The sequence below is a fragment of the Centruroides sculpturatus genome, unplaced genomic scaffold, assembly GCF_000671375.1.
Source record: "Centruroides sculpturatus isolate CEXI.00-Female unplaced genomic scaffold, Cexi_2.0 scaffold190, whole genome shotgun sequence".
Lineage (NCBI taxonomy): Eukaryota > Metazoa > Arthropoda > Arachnida > Scorpiones > Buthidae > Centruroides > Centruroides sculpturatus.
The window spans coordinates 302,594-314,842 of record NW_019384543.1 but is presented as its reverse complement, the minus strand read 5'-3'; the positions used below and the strand labels follow the sequence as shown (position 1 = coordinate 314,842).

General features: G+C 30.3%; 1 protein-coding gene across 1 annotated transcript in view; it reads right to left on the bottom strand.

The window, feature by feature from the left end:
- Positions 1–269: 269 nt before the first annotated feature.
- Positions 270–12,249, bottom strand: part of LOC111623415 (signal transducer and activator of transcription 5B-like) — a 106,716-nt gene continuing 94,736 nt past the window's right edge. The window contains exons 17-20 of the mRNA XM_023365987.1: positions 6,674–6,816; positions 5,659–5,814; positions 2,322–2,382; positions 270–875 (exon numbers count right to left, since the gene is read on the bottom strand). Coding sequence (XP_023221755.1) covers positions 749–875; positions 2,322–2,382; positions 5,659–5,814; positions 6,674–6,816 — 487 coding nt within the window. The 3' untranslated portion in view covers positions 270–748. The remainder of the gene's footprint in view (positions 876–2,321; positions 2,383–5,658; positions 5,815–6,673; positions 6,817–12,249) is intronic.

Here is a 12,249-nt window from a genome sequence, read left to right as displayed (position 1 = left end):
ACCGGCTTTACATAACCATTGTTAGTTGATGCTTGGTTTTCTGAAAATTTTTTAAACATTTCATATCAGTGATAAATATTTAAAATTAACTAATAATTCCTTATATAATTTAATAAAACAACATGTGTACATTAACTAATAACTATAAAACTTAAGATATCTGACCAAAGTTAATAGATAAGTTTACAATCAGTATTTTAGTACTTTATATCATAATAATGCATAAAAAAAGAAATATATAATTACTAATAATTGTTGTGTATATTTGTTAATTTATCAGATATATACACACACACACACACAGACACGCCTGTTTCTTCTACTCATATTTAAAATGTTAATTTTCACATAGTGATGATGAGATAAACATAATCACAATATTTTTTTGAGATATCATTTTTACTGATATTTTAAAAGATAAATAATAAATTTATTTTATAGTATTTTTTTAATAAATGCAAATATATAATGTTAACTAATTCCACAAACAAGGCACAATAGGTGATGTGATGCATGTATTGTGTCATTTATGATATAAAAATGAATTGAAGTAGCTAATGAAACATTTATGAAAAAATACTTTTGTGCAAAAATGTGACTGACCACAATCTAACTTCACAAAATTTGGTGGTCCCAAATTTATACAAGTATTTTGCCAGAAGTAAAATAAGGGCATACCAATTGCCATCACTGACTAGTCACTGTTATAATCAACCACAATTTGGTAGTATTTTATCCAGAAGAAAACTTACTTCATAGCATGATCAGCACAGCTATTAACAGAAGCACCATCTTGATATGCAGGATCAGGTGATTGTGGATGCATCAATGATTGGGGAGTAGATGGATAACTACTATCATTCATAAACTGCCATCTATAACATAAAGAATTTATGCAGTACAATTTATAATTATTTTCTATTTAGAATCTAATAAAATAAAAGTTACCTCAAATTTTTACACGAAATTCTTTTCAAACGACTATTATTTTCAAAAATTAGAATGAAAAATAAGTTGTAACAATAAAGTAATAAAGTATTTATTTCTTTATTACTGCTTTATTAAATTTTATTTAACAATAAACTCTGACTTTTACCTATAGATGCTCTTTATCATACTAATTATATTTAACTATTTGCAAAAATGAGAAGATATATAAAATTTTCAAAAGAAATGTATCTTAAAATTTATAAATTTTCAAAAGAAATAAATATTTTATATTTATAAAATTTTCAAAAGAAATAGATAATAATGATAGTACACTAACTTTAAAATTAGTACAAAAAGGTAAAATATATGCCTTTTTAATATAAAAAATAAATTTGAAAAGAGATAGTATACAAATTTCATTATACAAGAATCAAGATTAAAATCACTATACAGTAGAGCATCGATTATCCGAATATCAAGCAACTGAAACATCAATTAACCAAAAGCTTTCCAGTCGGCAAATTTAAACTTCTACTAGTGCTGTGGCACTGCAATCTTTGGCTGTCTTGGGCTACTCCAATATTATTTTTGTTGGTGTGCATGTTTTAGCTGGCAGCAATGGCGTGACCATGAGAGGGTACACTGAAGGATGTGCCAGGATTTGAATGAATTTCAACATGGGATAGGTTAATATATTTTTTTGTAGATAATCGGTTATCTTAAAAATTGATTTTCCAAACAACCCCAGTCCCCAATTGATTCCTATAATCAATGCTCTACTGTGTTTTCAGTTTATTGAAAGAAATATTTTTCCATTAGAAAACCTTTTACATCCTTGAGAACAAAAGAGCTTATGCGCATTATATAAAAGAATTATCTGTATTAAGAAATTAACCCAATAAAATAAGCTTTCAATGAAACCAATAGAGAATATTAAAACTTGAATGATATACAACTAAAACAGAAATGAAAATAGTAGGAAAATTCCTGTAGACATTAAAAGAGCAAGTTTCTACTACTAAGCTAATTTAATTTACTTAAGATTTTTTGAAAAATTCCTTAGAAATAACTTTTGCCTACAAGGAGAATTATTTTAATTTATTAAGAAATGATAAGTTGCCATTCAAAAAGCTAGCTAAAGCAGGAGTATATGACATACCACTTAAGAACAATAGAAAACAAAATTTGAGGTTGCTTTGAAAGAAACCTGAGAACACTCCTTAGATATCAGGACTACATGAAATTTCAGAGTTCTCTCTCAAACAGAGATTAAAATATGATAGTTTTTTTTTATAAAGAAGAAAGCAGTATTTATCTTATATCAACAAATTGATAAATAACAGTGTTTTGGTAATTCATTATATAGAAATATATCAAATATAAGAACTCACCCAGGTATTTGTGTTACAAGAACCGGCTTTACATAACCATTGTTAGTTGATGCTTGGTTTTCTGAAAATTTTTTAAACATTTCATATCAGTGATAAATATTTAAAATTAACTAATAATTCCTTATATAATTTAATAAAACAACATGTGTACATTAACTAATAACTATAAAACTTAAGATATCTGACCAAAGTTAATAGATAAGTTTACAATCAGTATTTTAGTACTTTATATCATAATAATGCATAAAAAAAGAAATATATAATTACTAATAATTGTTGTGTATATTTGTTAATTTATCAGTTAATTTTTAAAATGCTTCTTTTTATGTGTCATACATGTTTGATTTTAAATTTCACTCTTTCTGAGTTGTAATTTTTATTAGAACTGTATTTAGAACTTCACGATGATCAGTCAAAATACTCATATTTGTTTTTCAAATAAATACAGTCGACTCCCAATAACACTTGATAAGTCTGTTTTATATGAATTCCATGTTGTATGAGTCACTTAGATTTTACAAATACGTCAGCCGTTCACAACTTGGCACACGTATTTGTAAAATCTAAGTGACTCGTACAACATAGAAATCATATAAAATGAAATTATCAACGGTGTTATAGTGGGCTGACTGTACCACTAATTGGTAGATCTATTTATTTTATTTGATGATAATTAGAGACTATTAGAAATACATTGGTATTAAATAAGAAACAATAATTGAGCAGAACTCTGCATAAGTCAAAGTGTTTTGTTGGTGATTGAAGTTTAAGTAACTGCATGACCACTAAAAATAACTTTTTGCAATTATGTTCAACAGGTTGATGTAATGATGAAGCTGACATTTTGAAATTCAATTTATGGACTGAGATGTCAAAGTTTACCATATAAAGTTTATGGTCTGTTGTAAAGCACAATTTACATTGGACGCAATGGGCGAGAAAGTGAACAGAGTAAAGAGAGCAAGTGAGGTGAGTGAAGCAAATTTCATTCACATTGCAAGTAGTGGAAAGCATGGGTGCCAGTTGTAGTTTCACACTTTACCAATAGATGGTGTTTTAAAAAATTTGATATATATTGAAGTTATGTTAATGTTCTTTTTGTTTGCTGTGTTGTTTAGACTTATAGGAATTAAATTATATACCAGTATTATTTTTAATACAATTTTTTTTCTCTGTTGTGAGTCGAGACTCTAGTTGAGTGTTAAACATTGTCTTCATTGGCTCCAATGTGCCACAGCTGTCATGTACTCCAATTAACTGACATAAAAATATTTTTAACTCTCTTTGAGAGGTTACATATGCTCACAATTCTTCATTACCTCTCTTATTTTCATATGTTTTGCACCCTTTGCATCCAGTGTAAATCGTGCTTAAGTTGATTGCATGCTTGATGTCAATAAAGTTTCTCATGGCTGTCAATTTACATTCATCTCTTATGACAATTTTTTTATTTTCATCTTTATAATGGGTATTTAACAAGCATGGACTCTGGCTGCACATACATATGTTTTACCCAGTTGCTACAGTTGGTAAGCCAATGGCTACATATGTAGATGTTTTAAATGTTTCTTGACATTTTGTCAGTTATAACATTACACATGCACACTCTCTCTGCAACCTGCATGTTTTGACACTGCTTTGGACAAAATATTCAAAGCATGTCATCAAGTGTTTTCAAATGAAGCCAAAACAGAAAAACCTATGCGAAAGGTCAGTTTTGTTTATCTAGAAAATACCTAGTTTATTATTTTCCTTAGTAATAACTGATTTTAATTTATCAACTATACATCTGTATATTTAATTCTAAAATTTTGTTAAAAGAACAGATAAATACAATGTAGCCTACTCTTAGTAATTCAAGCTCCATTTACTCTAAAACAATTTTGTTCAATTTTCCACTAAATGTTCTATCTAAAAGCAAAAACTAACCACAAATTATTATTTTTCAAAACCTAATAAATTGTAAAATTCATATATATTATACATTTTAATATATACAGTAGAGCATCGGTTAATCGACCGTTCTAGTTGGCAAATTTCAAATGTCCGCTAGTGATGTGGCGCTACAATATTTGGCTATGTCTTGGCTACTTTAATATTATTTTTGTTAAATTTTTGCGTGTTTTAGCTGGCAACACTGGCTCGACCATGAAAGGGAGGCCAGTATTTAAACGAGACTTAATTTTCTAATTATGAGCGGTTCTTTGTTTTGTGAGCAATAAAATAAAAATTTAAAAATGATTTTTAAATGATAAAATAGCGACAATTATTATTTAAAAAAAAAATTGTTAAGCTTAAGATCGATGAAAATTCAACACAAAGTTGGTTAATAGCGATATACTAATATACTAATAACATGGGATATACTAATTTACTATACTAATAATGTATTTTTTTCGGTTATCCGATTTTTTCAGTTATCTGACCAACCTGAGTCCCCAATTGAGTCGGATAATCGATGCTGTACTGTATAACAAGTGCAAAATAAAAATGTTTGCTATATATGTATTCATTCAGCCATAGAATGAAAAGGATCCAGCTTTTTAATATTAATAATTGTAACATAACTGATATTGTATATGTTAATATATGAATTAAAAAATCTCTCCAAGATTTGTTTCTGAATCCACTCTAGCATTTGTCTACAATCTATTTTTTTAATAACTATCCACACATTATTTTATTCAGTGCTTGAATTATTTTTATTTATGCTTGCAGTGCTTTTAGCGCATGCGTTCAATTATTAAGCCTACTGTCAGCGTGCTTAAGGTGCACTTTCAGCGCACTAGAAGCACCTCTTGACCACGCTAAAAATAGTGCTTACAAGATGGACAACTCCATGAGAAAATATCTTTCTCGACTACCAAATAATAATAATCAGTTTTTTGCTGTTTTAAATGAACAGATTTTAATCATGACATATGAAAATGGCTTTTAAGGATTTCATTCAAATACTGCGGTACAATATTGTGAACATAACCAATGATTTTTGCATGCTTTTTCGTTGTTGAGAATCAGTCATTGCCTATGCCATAAGTAAATCATCATTTCCTCGTTTTCTTATAAATAACATCAAACTTAATGGCTTTTCTTCTAATATGCAGGTAAATATAGCAGAAAGAAAATAATTGTTTATATCAGCCATTTTGAGATAGCTCTTTATCCAACAAAAGTGTTTTCAACTGTTAGCAGCAAAAACGTCATTTCTGGCAGCAACTGCTCAGCACAGCACACTGCTGAATAACAGAATGTGTGGTATTATAAACAATCCCATGTTTAGATAAGCAAGAGTGCTCTGTATGTTATTTTAAAATGATATATATTTTATAAATCTTACCTGAAATAGGTGTATAGTATTTTCCAAAACACTGATCTTTTGGAATATCTGGATATAAATGCAACAAAGTTTTTAAATCATATATTCTATCAGCCAAACTCCTAATTGCAAAATCTCTGCCAGTAAATGGTTGTAACATGAACACTTCTTGAATATCTGAAATTAAAGTTAATTTCTTTAGTTACTTTACAATTTACAGCATGTTACAGCAGAAACTTTAAAAGTAATAAAATTTTAAATTTTGTCTGTACCTAAACTCCGAGCATCAATTTTATTCTGGGAACAAAAAGAAGTCATGGGGAGTGTTAAATCTAGTGAGTGATGAGGACAGGGAAGACTGTCAATGTTTTTCACCAATAACATATGCATTTGAAAAGATATAGAAACAGTTCTGGTCATTCATGACAAATAACTTCACGCAATTCCCTCAAAATTTCACAAAAATCATATTCACTGCCTGACTGGAAGGAACAGATTACTGGCAAACAATACTCTTATGGTCAGAAAAAATATACACTCTGTCAAGCTCCTGACTTGCCTAACTTCTTGTATCTGAAAGACTGAAAGATTATGGTTTCACCCATTTTTTAGTTGCCATAGGCCTCCCAGATGCATTTCAAGAGTTCTTGACAAATTTCCCAACTTTAATGAAAATTGAACATATGCTCATTACACAAATTTCAAGTTCTTTCTCAAACTGCAGCACATCATCACTTGAGAGACTGATGCTCAAATATCTAAAGCGGTTTCTTGGTGACAAAAAGACGTATTTTGGCAGTAATGCAAAATACTATGTATAGTCTGGATTCTTTTGGATCCTACCATGTATGTAAACACACATATAAAGTATGTTTGTAGAAATGCATATATAAATGTGTGTTTGTGAATTTTAGTAGAGAAAAAGGATGTTATATTTTACAAACAATATAATTTATATTATTGTTAAAAAATTTCTGAATAAAACTTATATAGTTATAATTTTTATAAAAAGTGATGATTTATAATGATACTTTACCTGACTGTGGCTGAGCCTCTGTAACCCATGCAATAGTTACTCCACCAAGTTCAGAATCACTGAATCTTAATAAAAATGTTCCATTACATCGTTTGAGCAACATTTCTTCAGCTTTTCGTCTTGCAACAAATCCCAGGATTAAACTGTCATTGAAAAAACAAAATTCAATAATTCAAAGAGATTCTTTAAATTTAAAAATTTCAATTTATAATGAAATCAAATATAGTTTGCTAAGAATTAAAGAATAATTAAAATATTTATGTTCATTCATTAATCAAATAAAGTGATAGTAGTTTAGAACAAATTTAAATGGTAACATCAGAGTATCATGCTGAGAATATAATTTACATTATTCTTGTCTGTGTTAATGTACTGTAAATATTGCATATATTATTTACAATACAAAATAAATTTATAAATAATATAAAATTTATGAACCATAAATCTGATTTAAAATAAATAAAAAGAACAATATTCCACTGCTTTAAAAATTACATGAAAAATTATATTTATTTTAAGTAGCATAACTAAAAATGGTTTGTCCAATACACTAATACCTGTCTGACTTGATGTTCAAGTATTGTCCATTATTGATTAAAACTATTTACTGCAGTGTGTTTTTTTTATATTACGTATGTTTTACCAGTGTTAGAGATTGATAATTGAAAAGTAACACATTTGTTTTAGTTTATTCAAAATGTATGATGTTGTATTGATGATGTTAATGTATGAATGTTACAAATAATTTGGAATATATCCATTGCAAGACTTCAATGAAAACTTGAGAAGTATGTAATTTGTTATCCTGAATTAAGTACTATTTTGATGCTGACAGAACTGCATCTTTCTTCTCTTTCAATGTCTCATGAATGTGTTCAAGCTGATATAAACAGATTTCACCAATAATACTGTAGATAGGCTACATTGCAGCAGCAGCTTAAAAAAGAAGCAATTCAACAAGCTGTCCACAGTATATGAAGCAAGACCTTACATTTATTATAGTTATAGCGTGAGAAGTTGGGCCCAAGAATATTTTATTCTACGCCCACTTTCCGACAAGAGGGTGGTGAGCCAGCTCACATTTGTCATTGGATGGGAACGATAAAAATTTTAAAGTGACCAGAAGTATTATGATCTACCTAGTCTTTTTTACTGACACCAGGCAAGACAGTTAATTTAATCACATCTTGCCTCACGATTTAAAATGTATTATAAAAATAATTAAAATAAAATACAAAAGTTTAGAAAATTCAGAAGTTGTCTATCCTCTAACTATTCTAATCTTCACAAGAGTGAGAGAGAGTTTACACAAAGTTTGATATAATACTTCTTAAAATAATCAATGATCTTTCTTTCTTGATTCTTACGAGAGGCGGAAGTTGGGGAGTCAGAGGAGACTAGGCACAAACAAGAATTTGGGAGAACTGGATGGAATGGCTGAATTCGCCTCAAATTAGGGCAAATTCAGCCATTCCATCCAGAATTCAAAATCTATATATTCAGAAATTTACTCCAATGAGGAGTTTGGACAGTTTTCATCTGACAATGAGTCTTTTTGCTACAAGTTTGTCATGGAAAATGATGACATCTCTTTTAGGAAGTAGATTAAATTAAAAAGGAAGTTCAATTTCCTTGTTCATATCTACTTTTATTTAAAAAACTGGAAAAATGTAAAATTTAACAACAAAATATTACATAGTTTTAAATTTAGAAAAATTAAAATTTTCGTGACTATTATTACTTAAGTATGTAAAAATTTATTACATTTCCTGTTGTACGAGGGTTTTACCCAATTCTCGAACCATGTCAGAGTGAATCCTTGCTATAAAAGTACCTTGTTATACGGGGGATGGTACCAATTCTCGAACCGTGTTAGAGTAAATCCGTGCTATAGAAGTGCCGTGTTATACAGGGGTTACCTGTAGTCTTGAAATGTGTGGAACAAAATATAAGAAAGATGCCCAAATTTGTTGACTTCATGGATTCTTATACTGAATTCACTTTTAGTCATATGTCAACAGATGATAAAAGAATGGTTCTTTATTGTACTGGATAAAGTAAGATAACATGACACATGATATTTATTGGCATTGGGCAATTCACATGAGAGTCATTTGTTCAATGTGAATGTTCTACTAATTTCATGCAAATGTCTTCTAAAAGACCTTTAAGACCTTAATAGCCAATTGCAGAGACAACGTTTAGATACTGACAGCAATTTAGACATTGGGTAGACTGTAGTTCAGAAAACCTTCATTGCAGAAATGACATTTCTTGCTTGCCACAGTTTAGACAGCAATTAGAAACAAGTTCTTAATGTAGAGGACGTGGTTGCTGTATCATCAAATGCAGTGTGTAGCGTCTTTGTAATCCAAAACGAGTTGGTAGACGAACGGACAGCAATTGGTTAGAAAACGTACGTTTTATTTAAAAATTCTTAATTCATATGCATTTTGGGTTGGCCTATATTCCCAACCCCTCTTCAGTGCTGTTAAGATTACACAAAAAAATTTTAGGTTAGTTTTACGATGTTGGCTAGTAGGAACATAATTAAAACGCGAGGTGATGATAACATAAAAATGCTTACTTGTCATATAATGGTAAAGCATAGAAGTATTTTACAAAATTTTTCAAAATTTTAATTACAAGTAGTATGGTGTAGCCTATGATATGAAAAAAGGTATAAGGGGAATATCATATCATATCATATCATATATCATAGGCTACACCATACTACTTGTAATTAAAATTTTGAAAAATTTTGTAAAATACTTCTATGCTGTACCATTATATGACAAGTAAGCATTTTTATGTTATCATCACCTCGCGTTTTAATTATGTTCCTACTAGCCAACATTGTAAAACTAACCTAAAATTTTTTTGTGTAATTTTAACAGCACTGAAGAGGGGTTGGGAATATAGGCCAACCCGAAATGCATATGAATTAAGAATTTTTAAATAAAACGTACGTTTTCTAACCAATTGCTGTCCGTTCGTCTACCAACTCGTTTTGGATTACAAAGACGCTACACACTGCATTAGAAACAAGTTATTTGACCTACTTTATAGACTCCTTTGATAGCAGGTTTATACACCATTTTACTTGAGTAGAAGTCGTCATATTTATTGGTTGCAAAGTTTATGTTTATAATGGATATTGTTCATTTAATAAATATTGTAAATGGGACAAATCAAGAAAATTATTCATCTTGACAATTACAAAGAGAAAGAGAATACGAGATTGGAATAATCCTTTAGAAATTGGTTTGAAAGAAGAATTTTGAATTTGGTATACATTTTCTAAATTTGGATTTGTTCATATTTTAAATCATATTAGTGAAGAAATTAAGCATCTAGATAAAAGATAATTGCTATTAACTATTAACTACTGAACAACAGTTGTTGGCAGCATTACGATTTTATGCCACCGGATGCTTTCAGAGAGTAGCTGGTGATCTTATTGGAGTTCACGTCTACTGTATGCAGGTATCTATCAAACTACCATTAAATAAATTTAAAAAGTTTTTCTAAAGTAATAGAGACATTTTATAGTAAGGATAAGGTCTTGTTTAATAAATGAGAATGAGGTCTTGCTGCAAGCAGACCAACAAGGAAACAATGAAGAAAATTTGTTCTGTATCATCTCCCATGCAGCTTTTTCATGCCCAGAATATGATTGTTGTAACCTTTCTCCTGAACTGCAGCATAATGTTTTTATAATTTCTGCAAGGGCATGTGTTTCGTCTTCAGAAAAATTCCAGCATGATTTGAACACATTGTTTGTCACCATTTTTCTGATGTCATAAATGACTCACCTGATTGGTTAAACGACTCCTGAGAGGGGGGGAATAACAGTGAAGAAAGTAATAGCCAACATTCTACCGAGGTTCATTTAGATGATGTTCAGAAATAGACAATTGTCATCTTTGAAACACATTTTAAACTGTGGTTCTGACAGCCGATGTATAGAGGCTGTTCTACTGTAAAACGTCATTTAACGTAAACTGTGTCTCTGCAATCAACTTTAAATGTTTTAATTTTGAAACTATTTACTGATATATTGCTCATATCATCATAAATTTTCTACTTTTCTAAAAATGTCCAAATTAAACAACCAATTATTTATTGTGACATCATCACAATGCTGGGCTGCAATTTTTCATCACAATTTTCTCAATTTTTAGTAATGTCTTGCCCCTGTACATCACACTTTCCCTGTTAAATTTTTGAATTGAAATAATGTGACTTTTGGTCCAAACCAGAAGTTCATATATAGTTAATGTGGGTCTTGAGGTACTAATGCTTTCCATACCTAGTCTCAACTTTCATTTAGATAACTGTTCTCGAGATTAAGGAAGGACAAACAGACAGATGACAATGGGAATTTCTAGATATACAATTTTTTCAGATTGAGGTCCAATCATGAAAGATAATATTTCATATCTGTTTGAAATAATCATTATTATTGAAATGAGTTAACAGTATTGAAATCATTTCTGACTTCATACACAGTATAATATGTAGTTTGATTATGTTTTAACATAACTGTTTTGCATGCTACGAGCAAAGACGTTCATATTATTACAATTTTGTCAAAGTATATAATTTACACCATCTCAGATTACAAGGTTCTATTTAATACAATTGAGTCTCACTATTTTTTTGAAGACACTTGTTTTGTTAGTCATCATTTGTAGAACTATCTGCAGTGCAATACTTTTTGTAATCTACCTGTTCAACAAACTGGAATCATCCAGCACCGTTATCTCTCATCATTAATGGTTTTGTCCATATGGATTCATTCTGCAACCTGCAATGAACTCTGTTTTAACATAACTTTTTTGGATGCTACAAGCAAAGACGTTCATATTATTACAATTATGTTAACGAATATATTTAGGTTGGGGAAAAAGAAATCCATTATTTTTACGTTCATTTCAAGTCTTTATTTAACATGGTTCCGGTTGTTCAACTTGGATCAAATATGCACCGTTTTGTTTTATAATTTGTTGCCATTTTAAAGGTAACTTCATAATTCCTCTCTTGTAGAAGCCCTGGTCCCTATTGGCGAAAAACTTGACTAAGTGATTTTCGCAATCCTCTCTTGATGCCAATTTCTTATCACCAAGGAAATTTTGTAATGATAAAAAAAGATGGTAATCGCTTGGTGCCAGGACTGGACTATAAGGTGGATGCATCAAAACTTCCCAACCAAGCTCCCGGAGTTTCTGGCGAGTCACTATAGATGTGTGTGGCCTGGCGTTGTCGTGATGAAGTACAACACCTCTCCCGTTAGCCAATTCTGGCCGCTTCTGATCAATCGCTAGCTTCAAACGGTCCAATTGTTGACAGTAGAGGTCCGAATTTAGTGTTTGGCCATATGGAAGCAGCTCATAGTAGATGATTCCTTTCCAGTCCCGCCAAATGCACAGCAAAACCTTCCTGGCTGTTAGTCCTGGTTTAGCCACCGTTTGAGCCGCTTCACCACACTGACCACGATCGTTATCGCACAATATTGCCATATGTAACCCATTTCTCATCCCCAGTCACCATCCGTTTAAGAAATGGGTCGATTT